General features: G+C 40.9%; 1 protein-coding gene across 1 annotated transcript in view; it reads left to right on the top strand.

Annotated features, from left to right (window-relative positions):
- The window catches only part of kat6b (K(lysine) acetyltransferase 6B), a 173179-nt gene extending 153479 nt beyond the window's left edge, over positions 1-19700 (top strand). Inside the window, exons 15-17 of the mRNA XM_052041588.1 lie at positions 8884-9147; positions 12061-12370; positions 15976-19700. Coding sequence (XP_051897548.1) covers positions 8884-9147; positions 12061-12370; positions 15976-18389 — 2988 coding nt within the window. The 3' untranslated portion in view covers positions 18390-19700. The remainder of the gene's footprint in view (positions 1-8883; positions 9148-12060; positions 12371-15975) is intronic.
- Positions 19701-20588: the final 888 nt, after the last annotated feature.

Here is a 20588-nt window from a genome sequence, read left to right as displayed (position 1 = left end):
CCTAACCAGAGTTTTATAAAGCTGCAACATAACTTCTTGACTCATGAACCGCAATATATGCCTTCTTTACCACTCTATCAACTTGTGCAGCCACTTTCAGGGAAGTATGGACTTGGACCCCCAAGTTCCCTATGTACATCAACACTGTTAAGGGTCCTGCCATTAACTCTGTACTTTCCCTTTACATTTAATAATCCCAAACAACATTTCACATTTGGCTAGATTAAACTCCATCTGCCATTTCTCCGCCCATATCTGCAATTGATCTCAGGACGCTAAAGAAATTTGGCATGGCTCCTTTGACACCAATTTTTAATCAATGCACCATAGAAAGCATCCTATCTAGATGCATCACGGCTTGGTACGGCAACTGCTCTGCCTGTGACCGCAAGAAACTGCAGAGATGTGGACACAGCACATCAAGGAAACCAGCCTCCCCTCCATGGACTCAGTCTATACTCCTCACTGCCTTGGTAAAGCAGCCAGCATAATCAAAGACCCCACCTATCCCGGACATTCTCTCTTCTCCCCTCTCCCATTGGGCAAAATGTACAAAAGCCTGAAAGCTCAGGGACAGCTTCTATCCCACTGTAATAAGACAATTGAACAGTTCCCTAGTACAATAAGATGGACTCTTGACCTCACAATCTACTTCGTTATGACCTTGCACCTTATTGTCTACCTGCACTGTACTTTCTCTGTAGCTGTGACACTTTATTCTGCATTCTATATTGTTTTACCTTGTACTACCTCAATGCACTGTGTAATGAATCAATCTGTATGAACAGTATGCAAGACAAGTTTTTCACTGTACCTCGGTACAAGTGACAGTAATATACCAACACCAATCTATATCCTACTGTATCCTTTGGGAATCTTCTACACTATTCACAATATCACCAATCTTTGTGTCATCTGCAAACTTACTAACCCACCCACCCATATTTTTATCTAAGTCATTTATATATATTTCACAAACAGCAGAGGTCCCACTATGGATCTATGCGGAACACCACTACCCTCTGTGCTCTATGAGCTAGCCAATTCTGAATCCAACCAGCCAAGTCACCATGGGTCTCATGCATCTTGATCTTCTGGATGAGCCTACCATGAGGGACTTTGTCAAACACCTTACTAAAATCCATGTAGACAACATCCACAGCTCTACCTTCAATAACCTTTGTCACCTTCTCAAAAAACAGCCCCACACAAAGCCATGCTAACTGTTCCTAATTAGGCCATGCTTTTCCAAATGCTCATAAATAGCTTGGCAGATGAGGTCAAAGAGAATCGTATAACATTTCTATAAGTATATAAAGAACAAAAGGGTAACTAGGGAGAGGATAGGTCTCCTTAAGGATCAGTGTGATCATCTATGTGTGGGCCCACAGGAGATGGGCAAGCTGTTAAATGAATATTTTTTTTCTGTATTTACTGTGGAGAAAGTCATGGAAGCTGGGGAATTAGCCATGGGTGAGGTACCAGGAGATTGGAGGGTGGTTATCCTTTGTCAGTCCTTGGCTTACCAAATACAGGTAAATCCTGTCTCTCAGAATCCCCTCCAGTAACTTTCCTACCACTGATGTTAGGCTCACTGGCCTGTAGTCCCCTGGCCTGTCCTTGCAGCCCTTCTTAAAGGCACAACATCAGCCACCCTCCAGTCTTCCAGTACCTCACCTGTGGCTAACGATGATACCTCTGCAAGGGGCCCTGCGATTTCTTCCCTAGCTTCCAACAATGTCCGTGGATGCGCTCATCACACCCTGGGGATTTATCCACCTTAATATTCCTTAAGATTGCCAGCACTTCCTCTGTTGTAATGTGGATATATTCCAATACATCACTTTTCATTTCCCTTAATTCCTTAGCTTCCACACCCTTCTCCACGGTAAATACAAATGAGAAATATTCATTTATCACCTCGCCATCTCCTGTGGCTCCACACATAGATGTCCACATTGATCCTTTAGGGGACCTATACTTGTAGAATCACTTAAGATTTTCCTTTACCTTATCTACCAAAGTTATCTCATATCCTCTTTTTGCTCTCCTGATTTCCCTCTTAGATAAGAGATCTTTATTAGTGACATGTACATCAAAACGCATAGTGAAATACATCTTTTGCGTAAGAGTGTTCTGGGAGCAGCCCACAAGTGTCGCCACGCTTCCACGCCAACATAGCGTTCCCACAACTTCCTAACCCATATGTCTTTGGAATGTGGGAGAAAACCGGAGCACCCGGAGGAAACCCACGCAGACACGGGCAGAACGTACAAACTCCTTACAGGCAGTGGCCAGAATTGAACCCGGGTCACTGGCGCTGTAATAGTGTTATGCTAACCGCTGCACTACCGTGCCTTAAGTATACCCCTACGTTTCTTGTACTGCACGACAGATTCGCTTGATCCCAGCTGCTTATACCTGACATACACCTTTTTCCTGACCTGAGCCTCAATATCCCTCATTAACCAGGATTCCCTAATCCTGCCAGCCTTGGCCTTCACTTTTACAGGAATATGCTGTCCCTGAGCTCCCCCTATCTCACTTTTAAAAGCCTTCCACTTGCCAGATTTCCCTTTACCTGCAAACAATGTCTCTCATTCAACCTTTGCCTTCAAAATTTGCATTGCCGCAAGTTTAAGATTTTAATTTGTGGATGAGTCCTATCTTTTTCCATAATGACTGTAAAACTAATAGAATTTTGGTCACTGGTCACGGTAGGCTGATCCAGCAGATTAAGATGCATGGGATCCACGGCGATTTGGCAGTTTGGATTAAGAATTGGCTCGCCATTGGATGGCAGAGGGCAGTGTGGTATTCTGGCAGGGATTAATGCTGGGACCTCTGTTGTTTGTCATATAGATTAAAATATATATATAAATTACCTAGGTGAAATGTAGATGGTGGGTTATTAAGTTTGCAGATGACACAAAGATTGGTGGAGTGGTGGACAGTGAAGAGGGTTGTCAAAGGATATAGCAGGATATAGATCAGTTACAGATACGGGCAGAGAAACGGCAGATCCAGGCAAGCGTGAGGTGTTGCACTTTGGAAGTCAACCATAAGGGGAAACTATACAGTTAGTGGCAGAACCCTTAACAGCATTGATGTATAGAGGGATCTTGTGGTCCAAGTCCATAGTTTCCTGAAAATGGCAACACATGTAGATAGGATGGTAAAGAAGGCATACGGCATTCTTGGAGTATTGCGTGCAATTCTGGTCGTTCCATTACAGGAAGGATGTGGAGGCTTTGGAAAGGGTACAGAAGAGGCTTACCAGGATGCTGCCTGGATAAGAGGGCATGAGTTATAAGGAGGGGTTGGACAAACTTGGGTTGTTTACCCTGGAACATCGGAAGCTGAGGGGAGACCTGATAGAAGTTTATAAAATTATGAGATGCAGAGATGGGGTAGACTGCCAGAATCTTTATCCCAGGGTAGAAATAGCAAACATTAGAATGACTCTTGGGGCACTTGAATGCAATCCCATTGAAGTAATCACCCCCTTCTTATTTCTCACTGGACAAACCCCAAGAGTATCCTCTCTAAGTACTACCGTGATGTTCTCCCTAATCAAAAAAGCAATTCCTTCTTCTCTTACCTCTACCTCTGTCATGCCTGTAGCATCTGTACCCTGGAACATTAAGCTGCCTGTCCTGCTCCTCCCTCAATCATGTTTCTATTATGGCTATAATATCCCACTCCCATGTACCGATCCATGCCCTGAGTTCATCTGCCCTCCCTCCCGAATAGCACTAGCAAATCTCCCTGCCAGGATGTTTGTCCCCCTCAAACTCAAGTGCAACCCATCCGTCTTGGTAATTGGTTTATTTGTCACATGTACTGAGTACAGTGAAAAACTTTGTTTTGCATGCCATCCATACAGATCATTCCAAATTTAAGTACATTGAGGTAGTACAAAGGGAAAATTAATAACAGAATGCAGAATATAATGTTACAGTTATAGAGAAAGTGCAGTGCAGGTAGACAATAAGGTGTAAGGGCCACAACGAGGTAGATTGAGAGATCCAGGGTTCACCTTTATCATACAAGAGGTCCGTTCAAGGGTCTTATAACAGCAGGATAGAAACTGTCCTTGTGCCTGGTGATGTGTGTTTTCAAGCTTTTGTATATTCTGCCTGATAGAAGGGTGGAGAAGAGAAAATGAGTGTAGTCAGAGGGTCTTTGATATGTTTGCTGTTTTCCCTGGGCAGCGTCATTGGAGGGGAGACTTGTTTTCGTGATAGCCTGGGCTGTGTCTCCAACTCTATGCAATTTCTTGCGGTCTTGGGCAGAGCAGTTGCCATAACAAGCTGTGATACATCTGGATAGGATGCTTTCTATGGGGCACCGATAAAAATCGGTGAGGGTCAATGGGGACATGCCAAATTTCCATGGCCTTCTGCAGAAGTAGAGGTGCTGCTGCACTTTCTTCACCATTGTGTCTACATAGTTGGACCAGGACAGGCTATTGGTGATATTTACACCTAGGAACTTGAAGCTCTCAACCATCTCCACCTCAGCACCATTTATACAAATAGGGAATTGTACTCTGCCCTGCTTCCTGAAGTCAATGACCAGCTCTTTTGTTTTGCTGACATTGAGGGAAAGGTTGTTGTCTTGACACCATGCCATAAGGCTCTCTATCTCCTTCCTGTACTCCGTCTCGTCATTGAGATCTGGCCGACTACAGTGGTGTCATCTGCAAACTTGTAGATGGAGTTACAGCAGAATTTGGCCACACAGTCATGAGTGTATAGGGAGTAAAGTAAGGTGCTGAGGACGCAGCTTCGCAGAGCACCAGTGTTGAGGATAATCGTGGAGGAGGTGTTGCTGCCGATCCTTACTGATTGCAGTCTGTTGGTCAGGAAATCGAGGATCCAGTTGCAGAGGAAGGTGCTGAATCCCAGGTCTAGGAGTTTGGAGGTGAGCTTCTTTGGAATTATGGTATTGAAGGCAGAGCTATAGTCAATAATTAGGAGTCTGACGTAGATGTCTTTGTTATCTAGATGGTCCAGAGATGAGTGTAGGGTCAGGGCAACTGCGTCTGCTGTGGACCTGTTTTGGCAGTAGGTGAATTGCAGTGGGTTGAGGTTTTCTGGGAGGCTGGAGTTGATGTGTGCCCTGAGCAGACTCTTGAAGCACTTCATGATGGTGGATGTCAGAGCCATCAGGTGGAGGTCATTAAGGCATGCTACCTTATTTTTCTTTGACACCATGATGACAGTGGTCTTCTTAAAGAAGTTGGGAAGCTCAGATTGGAGTAGGGAGAGGTTAAAAATGTTTGCGAGTACTCCCACCAGCTGATCCTTGCAGGATCTGAGGACACGGCTGGGGACTCCATCCGTGCAAGACACTTTTCATGGGATCACTCTCAGACAGGCTGATCTGACGTCTGCAATGATGACTGAGGGTACTGCTGCGTCGGAGGCTGTCAGGGTGGGTGGTGTCATTTCATTGCCGTTCTGTTCAAAAGGTGCTTAGAATGACCTCTGCCCCAGAAGAAATCCCAATGGACCTGAAGAACCTGAACCTTCCCTCCTGCACCAGATCCTCAGCCACGCATTCATCTGCTCTGTCCTCCTACTCCTGCCCTCACTAGGCATGGCACCGAGAGCAATCCAGAGATTACAACCCTGAAATTAATCTGATCTTTGCTTCTGAACACAACATTGTCATCTTCTCATTCCTTGGCTGTTTAATTACCATTTTGGTGTTTGCCACTCTCTGGCTACAGGCACATTCCATGATATTTGTCTTTATATATTTATTAAAATAGCTAGAGTTAAAGAAGAAACTTCAAGTGGAGAACTACAGTCATTGTATCTCTGGAAAACCAGCAACTTTTTTTATCAAAGAATATAGAGTTGCATTGATAGCTGGAATTACTTTTGTGAAGTACATTACATATGCAGAATAGGGTGACACAGACCCTTCTGTTGTGTCAGAATTGTGAACCATTGGAGGAATCCATAATATGAGCAAAATGTCATCTGGGGAAATGGCAATATCTAGACATTAACACCTCATCTCGAAAAGTGACAGATCTGTTAATCACACAGTTTGTTTCATTGAAAAGCAATGGATGTAGCATGAAATAAATCCCATGACATAAATCACAGCTCAGCTGCTGAGCTTTAATTCTGGCAAATGTATTTGAGTGCCACTGACAAATTAGTATTCACATCGTCCACTTATGACATCTCATCTTGAAAGCCTGGCATCAGACAACTGATTGTTTCACCCAGATTTTCAGTTGTCAAGCTTTGCGGTGATAGTTCTAAAAAAAATCCGTCTGGATTGATTCTGGTTTTTAATTTTAATTGAATTTGTCTACCTTTAGTGTACTGTTTAATTTACAAATAATCCTGGCCAAGTACTTTTAGCCTACACACCTATTGCCAAAGTCAATTTTTAACTTAAATAAAAACTAAGCACCTCAGGCAGCATCTGTGGTAAGAGAAAAACAGAATGAACATTTCAGCTTGATGCTCATCAGTTGCAATAAAAGGTCATTAGCTTCAATACTCTGGTTCTGCTTTTAGATTTTGCCTTTGCAAGGTGTGCATAATGTGGACCTGCAGTAACACCTTCTGACATGCTGGGCCAGCAGGAGACTGATGTTAAGGGCATCTTTAGGCTGAGTGTCAGAATTATGGTTTGGGCTTTCCCCCAACAGTCTGTTGTGTTCAGAGGTAAACTCACATAAACTCAGAACAAGGCTGTCCTGAAATAAAGTATGTATTCTTGTGCGTGCTCTGTATGGTCCTCTCTACAGAATGCAAATTGCAGAAACATTTGGAAATACTGCAAATGTCAGGCAGAGCCTGTGAAGAGAGAAACAAGAACTTGTATTGAATGTTTCCTAGTTCGGATTTACTAATAATTAATGTAGGAAATAAAATATGTTTTAATTTGCAGGGAAAGGAGGAGGATCAGAGTCTGATTCCTCCTTCTTCAGCCCTTTGCCTCTTCTACCTATCACCTCTAAGCTTCTTACATCCCCCCCTCCCCCACCCTCCTACCTTCCCCCCTCCCCCACCTTCCTACCTTCCCCCCCTCACCTGGGCTCGCCTATCACCTGCCTGCTTGTGCTCCTCCCCCGACCTTCTTATTCTGGCTTCTGCCCTCTTCCTTTCCAGCCCTGATGAAGGGTCTCGACCCGAAACGTCGACTGCTTATTTCTCTCCACAGATGCTGCCTGACCTGCTGAGTTCCTCCAGCACTTTTTGTGTGTGTTGGTTCAGAGAGAACAAAAGGAAGTTGTGTGATAGAGACCAAGAGAGGTTAAATGACACATGGTGATGCCAACTGAAAGAGTAAGGTTGAAGCTAGTGAATAATGAAAGGTGTCACTACACAATATGAAACTAGGAGGGGATAAATAAAATCTGAAATTACCAGAAGTAGCAAAGTCCAAAGGATTAGGGAGATGGGAGAGGATTGCAGGAGAATGGGGAATGAGATGAGGGCAGGGATTAGATGGGAATTGGGGAGAGGATGGAATGGGAAGGGAATCTCAGGGCTGGGAAGGTTGTAGGGCAGCGAATGTTGAAGAGATACCATGAACAGGAAGGATGGATAGAGAAGCTTGTTTTAGAGACAGTTTTCTTGGGGACAGGTTGGGGGAATAGATTGATTGTGAAGACAACCAGTGGCAGAGGGTGATATTGGATGGTGAAGGAGGTTGATAAGGATATCAAATGAGGGAGATTTTAGGACAATTTATTTGAAAGAAGTTAGATTTCCCAAACTTCCCAGCTAGGTAGAGTCAGGCCCCCATTAAATAATGCTGAAGCTGGCATCAAACTTCTACGAAGGCCTACTGTAGGGTGCAAGGCTGCATCTTCTACCAGACTTGTATGGAGAGTATAATTTTGTGTTTGCATCATCAAAATGCGTATTGCATGTCATTTGATGTCACTGCAAAAGCCCAATAGACAGAGTTGAAATCTGATGAATGTGCAGTGCATTAACATTTTAATTATCTGTCAGCTGGCTTTTGGACAACTCTTTTGTTAGTGTAGACAGGCATCTGAGGCTTGTTGCTGTGTATATAATGAAAATAACAGCCTCCATTTCAAATCCAAGCCATTCTATCTATACAGAAATCAAAATAGAAATTCTTATTTTTTCTAAGTTTTGTTGAATTAAAATGATAAACTCTGCATATCTTAACCTAAAATTAAACTCCTCACGTCATTACGCAGTTGGGTAAGTGTCAAGAAATTTCCATGCGATTCCCAAGTGTCACAAATTTAATGAAGTACTTTTGAAGTCACTGTCACAAACAAGTGAGGTAGGTGATGAGATAACTCACCACAGTAGCATTGGTCAAGCCAGTATAGCAAAATCATTTGTTTTGAATGGTGCATTAGGTTCATTAACATTCATATAGAAGGTAGACAGGACCTATTTAAGACCTCATTTTAGGAATGTCACCTCCAGTGAAGCACCATGTCGGTACCACACTGATGTGTAGCCGAGATTGTTTGTCCAGATATCTGGACTGGATCTTGAACTTGTAGCCTTCTGCCTCCCTAGGTTGTGTGCCTGTACTTACTTAACTGAAAAACTTAACAAGTTGTCTTTAAATAATTGAATATGGTTGAGGAGTACTACAAGGTTGTCCCATCAATGGCATGTGCTGTGGTGCAAAACCACTTAAATCTATTCACTTGATAATGCGTGGTTCCAAATGTTCCATGAAAAATTCTTAGGCTGCTCATTATATCTATTATGAACAAGCTGCTATTGGATTCAGCTTGGAACAATTTCATTAGAAAGTAGATAATTGTATTTGACTCAACTGTTAATTTACAGCCAAATGACGGAGGTTAATAATTGCTGAATTTATGTCGTGTTTCTCTGCTTCCAAATTTAGGCTGAGCAACTGATGGAACAAGCTAGCTGCTGGGAGAAGGAACAAGAGCAGTATACTGAAACGCAGACCAATATGCATTCCGTTAATAATGCACCATGTAGAAACAGGTTTTCACAGTCTGTGTCTCCACCTGCCAATAGTGAATTGATAGTGGAGCCTCCAAATGAAATCAGTGAAGAGGAAGATGAAGATGAGAATGATGAAACCCAGCCCTGTTCATCACCAGGCACAGCAAAGTCCCTGTTCAGAGGGCCAAAGAGGAAGGTGCGTTAAAATGAAGAACCTTGTTTTCCAGTTACTTAAATTTAAATAAACATCTTTTGTCCCTTCCAGAATGTTTAAGATTGAAAACAGATCAAATCAAGTAAATCAGCCAAATAATTTTTCAGAGTACTAGTCGGTAGTAAAATACAGTGCCATGGGACAGTAGGCTGCCAATTTGAACAAATGATATGGGCAGACACTTCAGTGCAGCATCAAAGTTGTCATCCTTGAAGTGAGAGATTAAATCAAACACATTTTAAAAAAGCATTATTGATCCTTTGGTAATATTTCAAAGAGCAGGGGACTCACTCAGTGACTGACCAACATTGTTCACCAGGAATTACTAACTGATAACATTACAGGTTCTTCTGGCAACTTCTCGCCTGCATAAAAACCTCATAGTTTACCAATATGCCAATAGTGTTGTTAGACTTCAGTGTAATTATCTATACATGGAACAGTTTGTGAAGATTTTTGAGAATTAATAAAAGAATAAACACACTGAAATGGCACTGAAAAACATAAATTCATTATTTTCAAATTTCTGAACCATTTAAATTTTGAACGAGCATTTAAGTTAGAATGAGGTATAATTTTGTGCTACTTCAGAAAATATTGTTTAACCTCAAATGTTATTTGTAATGAGGCAATATTGCATGTGGTTTAAAATAAAGATCTTGAAAGTGGTGGGGGAGTTAAATTGTCTCATTGCTATGAAGTGATGCTAATGTTAACTAAAGAGTGACAAATTATGTATCATTACTATTGAATGATCAGAGAAAACCATTCATCCCACCATACTTTATCTGATTTTTATTTGAATGTTTTCTGTGTTCCATTATTTCATTAACCTAAAAATTATTAGGAAATTGTGTGCTCCGAATATTGCAGGAATAATTGATGCAATACATTTTATCCTCAATGTCAGTGCAACACTGCCCCCTGGTGTATTTTACACAAGAACAGGGGCAGGAGTGCTGACCCCAACTCCTCTTCTGTGCCAGTACCCCATAACCCTCAATTCCTTGATCTTTCAAATATTTATGTACATCTTAAATATATGTAATGATCTGACCTCCACCACCCTCGGGCAGAGAATTCCAGAGATTCACTAATCTCTCAGAAGAGGTTTCTATGCACCTCAGTTTTAATTGACTGGGCCCTTGTGGTTATGTCCCCTTGTTTGTGACTCCCCCACTAATGAAAACATCTCAGCACCTCCCGTCAAGCCCCCTTAGGATCTTGTGTGTTTGACTAAGTTCGCCCCCCATTCTTCTAAACTCCAAGGAATACAGACCCAAACTGTCCAGCCTCTCTTGATAGGACATCCCTCTCATCCCAGGAATTACCCTAGTGAATCTCCTTTGGACCGCCCACAATGCTACCATATCCTTTTTTTAGGTAAGGGAACAAAACTATGCACAGTATCCAGGTGTGGCCTCACCAACACCCTGTACAACTGTAACAAAACCTCCCTATTCTTAAACTCCAACCCTTCACAGTAAAGGCCAACTTGCTGTTTTCCTTCTTAACTACTTGTTGGACCTGCTCGTTAACTTTTTTGTAATTGATGTGCTAGAATACCTAGATCCCTCTGAATTTCTCTCATTTAATCTGAGTTAGGTTTGATTAAAGTGCCTGGGGCCAAAGTTCCTCAACAAAAAAATGTCATTTTTTCTCTAATGACAAATAACAAGATTACCCTCTTGGAAGCTTTGCTTTAGAAAGTTTCACAATTTCACGATTTAGTTTATGAACTTAAGATATGCAATATTTCAACATTATCACATTCCTCATCGTCCCCCATCTGCTGAGGACATGCAGGAGCCAATAACATTATTTCAAAGAACTTTATAATGCCTTTCCCTAAGAAAAATCTATTGTTCTCTTTTAAACTTCAATTATTTTGGCATTTGTAATGTTTTGGGTGATTTCCCCAATTTTTTCCTGAAGAGAACACGAACAAAGTTTTTTGTAAACAGTAATTATAATTCACTCCTTTAACCTCCTGAAATCATTCTGATGAATTTGTACTATCCTTTCAGAGTGTACTCTCCAGAACTGTACACGTCAGTCAAGGTGTTCAGCCCATGGCTCTGTACAAATGAAGCATAACTTTATTCTTTCTGTATTCCAACACTGTTACCATAAAAGCCAAAATTCCAAGTGACATTTTATTGCATTTCCTACTTGTTCAAATGCTTTAATTGGTTTATAGATGTGGATTTATATAAGTAGATGCCCAAATCTAACTTTTCCCTCAACAATTTAGATGCACTGTCCTATGACCCAGGTTCAATCCTGACTTCCAGTGCTCTCTATGTGAAGTTTGCACTTTCTTCCTGTGACTGCACGGTTTTCCTCTGAGGGCTTCAGTTATATGGGTTTATAGATAAATTGGCCCTAATGTGCAGGTGTGTGGTAGAATCTGGTGGGGGGGGGGGGGTGGTGGGGGGATGGAGTTGATGGGAATGTGGGGAAAATAAAATAGGAATTAGTGTAAATGGGTGGTTGATGCTTGGCACAGAGTCAGTGGGGTAAAGGACCTGTTTCTTTGCAGTATGATTATGCAACTCTATATCTGTTTATTTTCCATGGATACAGACTTAGGGACCTCACATTTCTTCACAGTGAAATCCATTTCTGGTATACTTGCCCAATGTGTGATTTGCCTGTCCTAATCATATATCAGACACCTGTCAGTCAAATTATAAGGAGGCCTGGTTAAGGTACAAAGAGGCTGTTCTCAGCAGGAATACGTGCATTTTAAATTGGTCTCACTACTGGTCCATCCCAAACCTGACCAGAGTTAAAATTTCACTATTGGTATTCATTGTATTTAGTTTCTGCTACAAGTGCTGAAATGCAGCAAATAAAATGACTGTAATAATCAGAGAACTCTGGCTTTTTCAGAGGCCACTCATACACAGAAAGAAGAGGGGGCGGAAGCGGCGGAGGCACAACAGCAGCGTTACCACTGAGACTATTTCAGAAACAACGGAGGTACTTCATGAAGCCTTTGAGAACTCTGATAATGAGGGTCAAATGCCTTGCTTGGAACCTACTTGTGAAGAAGAGGAGAATTATGAATGTGACGATGAAAACAAGAATTACTTCAGGCATCGCTGTGGCAATTTGGACTTAAAAAAGAAGAATCAGTCAGATGAAGGAGAAGATTTCTGCAAAAGTGCAGATGAAACTCCTGAGAAAGAACAGCATACAGGTACAAAACTATCATGACTAACTGTTAACATAATTCTCCATTTTTGGATAATAATAAAGACTTTAAACAGAAGATTTAAAAGCTTTGAAGTAGCTGTGACAGTAAGGGAGAAGGAGGGGAAAGTCAGCCTAAGGCTGGCACTTGAGGCTTAAACAAGGAAAGTAGAAGAGCAGAATTCCCAGTTTAAAGTAAACGTTACAGTGCCTCTAACTTTTCGCTTCTGGTTTGAACTGTCTAGAAGCATTATACTTTGGCCTGGTACTAGCAGCTGTCAGCAAAAGTTCTGCTTAGAATTTTACTTATCAGCATTTAGGCAAGTCTTCTTAAATCAGGAAACAACCCAATCGAAGTTGCTGACAGCAGAGTTTGGCTATGTTTGAAGTAATCTTTACACTTCATTGTGAATGTGTACACCATATCTCCTTATATACGTCTGCAACCACTATCCTTTACCAGTAAAAATCTATTATCATTTCCATCTGTAGCAAATTAAAATCAATCTTTGGATATATAACACATCCCTTTCTATTTACATAAGTATGATCTTAAATCCTCTGCAGAGTGCTAGAAGCTGCACTTTGTGATACAACTTTTCATACTTTCCAAATGTACTCAAAAATCTAAAATTTCACTGAATGCTAATTAGAGTCAGACTCAATACATTCTCTTCTGTATTTTGTCATGGTGTTCTGTGTGAAACAGGATATCAATAAATGACTCTATGAAATGTGCATGCATTAGCCCATTAGACTGGACATGTACAAAACTCTATAATTCAGGCAAAAAGGTTCTATTATCATTAACGTAACAGCCTCTAGACCAAGCCTGCCATTCAACAGAATTATTCTTCTCCACTCTCAATATGCCACTGTTAGGTTCATCTCTGCTCATCTTAATGTGCACAGTGTATGTTATACTAACAATATGTAACTGAATTGCAGTGTTCACTGTAATCATGATATATAGAAGTATGGCAGTGGACAGTGTGCTGTTGGTGTTAAATATTTGACCTTGTACATTGTACTAACATGTATAAATGTATAATCATGTACATTGTGTGAACAATCTAGAGATGTATGAAAGTGTGTACTGTGCCAATAATGTATAATTATGTGTATGACTGAATTGTAAACAAGAGTGGTTTCATTTTTGAAAGGATTTTTGTAAAGACCTAAATAATGGTCTGCATCATAGTAAAATACTGCAAACAGTGCAGTCAGGTGCTTTTTTTATACAAAAGTAAAGATAATTTATTCCTCAAAGGTATTTTTTTATAAAAAATTAATTTTAGATGCAATAACTGTTCTTTTACTGGATTTTCTTTCTTTTATCTATCTCCTAGCAGTTTTGTCTTTTGTGTTGGTGTTTCTAGAGATCTGGCACATAGTGGAGCCAAGTGCAGTGCACCACACTGTAGTGGAACATGAGCTTCTCATGTGGTTCCCTCACATGCTGGATTCTAAATTTCGGGTTTGCTACTTTGTGATGGTGCTCAGCAGCCCAAAGTGTGCCCCAGTTAAATGGAAAAATTAATTCTGCACTAACATGATCAATTTCCCATCCAGCTTAAAGAGGCGTATGAATTGCTGCTTCCTACAGGGATGCCATGATGTGGGAGAAAGTGAAGAAAATATCTTTCATTTTTTAAATGTATTTTTGACTAAATAAATATTCCAGTCCATTTCCAAATATGTTCAGTTTGGAATATTTTATCTAATAAACCCTTACTTCAGTAACTTTATCAGTGGCCTATCCTCGGCCACAGATCTTACATAGAGCCCAGAGGACACAAAGAAAATCATATCTTTTGCCAAATGATTATTTTGATAGCTTAAATTTAACAAAGGATATAGAGGATTCAAGCACTCAATAAATACTTGAAATGCCATCAGTAATAAATTTGTAGGTGTTATTTAGTTGGAGAACACTGAGTATATCATTTGGTGTATTCCTTGCTTATAGAAAACAGTGCAAATGATAATCCCTTCTGGATTATATTTTTGGTTGCTATTAAAATATTTACTAGCCCTAAAATGATCATTAGAGCTGGTATAATTGGCTACATTTACAACATAGTGAATATTATTTTGCACAGTATCACAAATCAAATTTCTGCAAGAGTGAGTACTGATAACTCTTTGGTACTGTTATTTTCATCTTGTCCTACTGAACAAAACATACCAATATATAATTGCAATAGAGTAATTGTCATTCATGCCCTTCAACTCAACTTGTCCACGCCCACCAAGGTGCCTTCCTGAACTAGACCCATTTGCCTGCATTTGGCCGGTATCCCTCTAAACCTTTCTTACCCATGTACTTGTCTAAATATCTTCTAAACCTTGTAATTGTACCTTTCTCTACTACTTGCGTTGGCAGCTTGTTCCAGATACCCACCACCCTTTGTGTGAAAAACTTGCACCTCAGGTCCCTTTAAATCTTTCCCCACTCACCTTAAACCTGTGCCCTCTAGTTTTAGACTCCCCTACCCTGGGGAAAAGACTGTGACCATCCACCTTATCAATGCCCTCATGATTTTATAAACCTCTATAAGTTCACCCCTCAGCCTCCTTCACTCCAGGGAAAACAGTCCCAGCTTAACCATTCTCTCCTCATAACTCAAACCCTCCAGTCCTGGCAATATCCTTGTGAATCTTTGTTGCACCCTCTCTAGCTTGATCACATCCTTCCTATAGTTTGGCCACCAGAACTGCACACAGTACTCCAGGTGCAGTCTCACCAACATCCTATATTGTGCATTGATAGTGGTGTTAATTAAATGTGAATAATCTGCTCTGCAAGAATTGACCGTTAGAAACACAGGCAGAATAATTACACTCTTATAAAATGACTTGGTCAAAAATATTTTTCTCCTTTTCCCCTTCACCCCCTTCTCTTGCAGAGGCCTTGATCTGTTAGCAGGGTAAGGTTCTTGGGCAAAGACAGCCTCTGACACCTCACCCAAGACTCAGGCTTTCCAAGCACAGCAGATAGCATCATCGCTAAGTGAATCCTGTTTTCACCCATGTCCACATCACACTTTGAGAAGAAGGCACTGGATGGTTACCAGGAGCTAGACCACAAGCAGTCTTCTTCCTTGAGCATGGTATCATAGAACAAGGAACAGTACAGCACAGGAACAATGTTGTGCCAAACTGATTAAAAATATCAGTGGTTAAATAGTCTAATCACAAAACAAATAACCAAAATAGATTTTTATAACTGATGTAAAGAGGTCTAAATGGCAGGACTCTTTGTTTGATTTAATTCAACCTTAATTAATGGACATCATTTAGCTTCATTAGGAGTTTTATCAATTTAGCATTTTGTTAAACCTTTACTCTGATTAAGTTAATTTGCTTACCTACTTATGCAAATGATATATAAAAGATTATTTCTATGTGAAGCATAAAATTTCAGTTAAGATTTGCCTTTATCTGAGCAGAAACCACTTTTATACAATAATTGATCATTTTTGTTATCTCTACAAGTAATGTTTTATTTAACTTGCTACACTAACATGAACTGTAGATATTTTAATCACCGTTGTTATTCAACTGGGTAGCAGTAAGCACTTAAAACAAGTTTCTTTTTTTCTTGCCCAGATAAAGCAAATACTGATATCTCTTCAAAAGAGAACACTGAGGAAAACTCTGTTGATTCTGAGCCTATAGCAAGAGTTGTGAAACGCAAAAAAGGTTGGCCAAAAGGAGTGAAGCGTGGTCCAGCTAAATGGAGACGTAAAGCTGAAAATAAAACTGGCTTTAAACTCAACCTGTATACACCACCAGAAACTCCCCTGGAGCCTGAGCAACCTGTCGCAGCAGAGGAGAAGCACATAGTCTCTGAACAGAACGCTGTTGGTGAGAAGCATGGTGACGAAGCCCCTTCAATAACAAAGGAAGATGAACTTGAAAATGAGCAAAAGCCAGAATCTTCAGTTAAATCTACTTGCCCATTGAGTCAGGGAAAGGAACCTATGGAAGAACCAGCTAAAACAGAGCACGAGTTTACTGGTAGAGTTGCTGAAGATGAAACTCATAATCCTGAGCAAGAGGAAGATGACGAGGAGGAGGAGACAAATCAGAATGAAGATCATGATGCAGATGATGAAGATGACAGTCACATGGAGTGTATCGCAGCAGTGAAAGAAAACCCAGAGGAAGAATCACCAAACCAGGAGCCATTCTTAGAGTTAAATATTCCAAGCAATTATACAGAGCAGAAAGATGAAATGGATCAAAGTGCTCAGCCTGTGCCAGATTCTGATGAAGATCAAAACAATGATCATGAAGAGATCTCAGAGCACACACCAGATTCAGACGAAGATCATGCCAACAACCAGGATAGTAAGGATAATGGAAAGCAGACCCCAGAATATAGAGAGGAAAATATAAATGCAGAGCCTGACACAGAAACAGTGCAAGCTGTTCAATCATTGACACAAGAAAATGGTGAACAAGAAAACAGTGAGCAAATAAATACCTACCAAGACTGTGCAGAGACCATGGAGGCCTGTAGGAACCTGCAGAGTTACTCTCATACAGAGCAGAGTCCACAAGTGACCACGATGGATGACAGCCATCAGTCAGACCACAGCAGTCCTCTTTCATCTGTTCATTCAAATCCCAGCCAGTCTGTTCGTTCTGTGAGCAGCCCTAGTGTGCCTCCCATTGACAACACCTACACTCAGATCAGCCCTGATCAGAGTGCTATTTCTGCACCACCTTTACAGAACATAGAAACCAGCCCAATAATGGATGTCCCTTCAGTTTCTGACCATTCACAACAGGTTGTGGACAGTGGCTTCAGTGATCTAGGCAGTATTGAGAGCACAACTGAAAACTATGAGAATCCAAGCAGCTATGACTCGTCCATGGGAAACAGCATTTGTGGCAACAATACGACGCAGAATAGTTGCTCGTACAGTAACATATCTTCCAGTAGCCTTACTCAGAGTAGTTGTGCAGTTACTCAGCAGATGACTAACATCAATGGTAGTTGTAGTATGATGCAGCAAAACAGCATCAACTCTCCACCAAACTGCAGCGTTAAATCTCCCCAGAATTGTATAATTGAAAGATCTCCAAGTAACAATCAACCACAGCAGTTGGCACAGTGCAGCATGACTGCCAGTTTTGCACAAGCAATACAAATGACAGACATTGCCGAAACAGGAAGCTCAACCATCAGCATCTATGAAAGAATGGGCCAGGGTGATTTTGGAACTGGGGGCTATCCACAGCCATCTGCCAATTTTAGCCTGGCCAAATTACAACAGCTAACTAATACAATCATGGACCATCCATTGCCTTATAACCATTCAGCTGCCGTTACTTCCTATGCAACTAGTGTCTCTCTGTCCACCCCACACTCTGGCCTTGTCCAGCTTCCACAGTCACCTCATTCCTTATCTGGGGGAGCCCAAGCACAACCTACAATGACCCCCCCACCAAATCTCACCCCACCACCAATGAATCTGGCATCACCACTTCTACAGCGCAATATGGCAGCCCCAAACATTGGAATCCCTCACACCCAAAGATTGCCAACACAAATGTCAACAAAAGGCCATGTTGCCATACGCTCCAAGTCAGTGCCCATCTCACCTGCGGCTGCACACCAGCAGCAGATCTATGGCCGCGCCACATCAGCAGTGGCCATGCAGCCAGCACCACGGTCTCTGAGCATGCAGCGTGGCATGAACATGGGCCTCATGTCAGCACCACCTTACAATGTCAATTCCATGAATATGAATGCATTGAATGCTATGAATGGCTACAGGATGACTCAGTCCATGATGAACAGTGGTTACCATGGAAATCCAGCTTACATGAATCAAACTGCCCAATACCCCATGCAGATGCAAATGAGCATGATGGGAAGTCAGCCATACACCCAACAATCAATGCAAAGTACTCCACATGGCAACGTGATGTACACACCACCAGCTCATTATAGTCACATGAACACTGGCATGACTAAACAGCCTTTGAATGGCTCCTATATGAGGAGGTAGATTTGGCTGAGATAAGGTAATAAAAGGGAGATCTGCATAGCTGGAAGCAAATCCAACATATAAGTAACTCTGTGTAAGGTGATCTACTTTGAAGACCAGCTATTTTGCTGAACTGTCATGATAAAATAATTTTGAAGAAATTATTAATGGCACTTTGTGTTCAATCTGTTGACAGAAGGAAGCCTTATTTATTTTTTAAGTCAAGTTGGGTAGGAGTTGTTTTCATCTAGGCATATTCGTATTTTTCCTTTGTGTTTGGCTTGGACAGACTACGTCTTCAAAACAGGTATGGAAACCGAAGCAGCACGCTGTGTGTTAGAAACTTTCAATGTGCCTATTTGCCCTTGGAGAGGATTTGGCCAGTTGAGAAGAAAAAAGCCCTCAGAGAAGACAACTTAACCACACCTGAGGCTGTATATGGGATGTCTTTGTTCCTTGGACTTCTGTTATACAGTACAAGTATATTTGATTTTTGTGAAGCTGATGGCCTAATTCAGCATGCAACAGAACATCATTGAAAGAATTTGTTTGTGACAGTGTGTCCTTTAGTAAAACAGGAATGTGTTGTGTTTAACAGCAAGCCATTTGTTATGTTTTGCCTTTATTAGGTTTTACTAGCTTTGAAGTAAAATGAAAACTATATTTTTGTTAATTCTGAGACTGTAAAAAAAATGTAAAAGCTAGACCTTGAGTTCATTTGGCAGTTTTGAAGAGGTTACTTGCAAAAATGTTTAGTGTATAATTGAAATATTTCTTTTTATACCTAATTTCTTTCTTCAGTGAGGCAGCTTTCTGTTTTTTAAATGATTGCGAAGTATTCTGTTTGACAAATGAACACACAAATTCTGTTAACAGCATATCTGAATATTTGTACATGTCAGTTTCGGATAAGGCAAAGCTTTTTCACTCAGCAGCAAAACTATTGTCTGAGTAACTGTTCAGAGATGTGTTGCCCAATGATGAACATCTTTAACTATTCATTGGCATTCCATCAGTAGATTTTTCTATCTTTAGAGAATATTGAAGTTCTATTTTAAAAAAACTTAGATCCGTAGTGTGTGAATAGACCAACATATGCTTACAAAACGCATGTAAAAAGCAAAAGTATTTGTGTCTGTTTATATTGCTTACTTTTTGTAGCCTTTGTACTTGTACATGGTGACTGTAAGGATTGAGAGGAAAAAGCTGGATACATGTATAAAAATAGGACACAGACAAGTGAGATGCACTTGTATTTATCAATTATCCTTCTAGCCAGTCACTTCAAAGGATGCTGTACATTTTAACATGGAATAAATTATGTTGACCCATTTCCAGAGTTGCTGTGCTCTGAAGTTTCAGAATATTGTTGGTGACAACTTTGAAAATGTATTGATAGATAACAGGTACGTAACATTTACTATGGGTCCAAACTCGCTGCATTTTTAGATTTTCCTATTTATATAAACATTTCAGAATGTTAAAATTAGGCATTAGGCAGGAGTGAAAGATAAATAGGGACACCAGTGACTGCTGGAATCTGGAGCAACAAACTATCTGCTGGAGGAACTCAACGGGTCGAGCAGCATCTGTGGGGGGAGGAGTTGTCACCATTTCAGGTCAAGATCCTGCATCAGGACTGGGATAAATAGATGATTTAGAACAGGGCCAAATTGCGGGATTTTGAGACTCTTGAAAGCAGGGAAGAGAGTGGCCAGCAAACTTGATTTCAGGAGAAAGTGTGGAAAACAGAACCAAAATGCTGAGAGCAGTGATTGATGGCAGTGAAATGAGAGGGAAATATAGAGTGGCGTTGGAGAAGGGAGATGCGTGCAGTAACACACAGTGGAGGGACTGAGATGGGGAGTGCCAGCATTTCAGAGGGATTTGACAGCAGCTTACTGTGACAAGGCTCAGGCTGCCAAAACCACAGACAAAACATGGGCTACAGAATTCTGAATGACCTGTAATTTGTAAAAAGTGAAGACAGAGATTCTGATTCATGAACTTTGAGAATTCTTGGGTGGAGGTAAAATAAAAATGTGGCCAAGTCAGTGTAACTCTGGTCATTTAAAATCCCATTTGTGGAGCCGATAAATTCAATAATTATTCTTTCTGATGAAGGAACTGATGGTGCAGTTCCTATCGGAATGATAGAACATAGTATTTCATGGAGGGAAACTTTCAATTCAAGCATTCGTTGCTAAAGAACAAAGACTG

The sequence above is a fragment of the Pristis pectinata genome, chromosome 30 (genome assembly GCF_009764475.1).
Source record: "Pristis pectinata isolate sPriPec2 chromosome 30, sPriPec2.1.pri, whole genome shotgun sequence".
NCBI lineage: Eukaryota > Metazoa > Chordata > Chondrichthyes > Rhinopristiformes > Pristidae > Pristis > Pristis pectinata.
The sequence above is the reverse complement of the archived record's forward strand: the minus strand, read 5'-3'. Positions and strand labels throughout refer to the sequence as shown.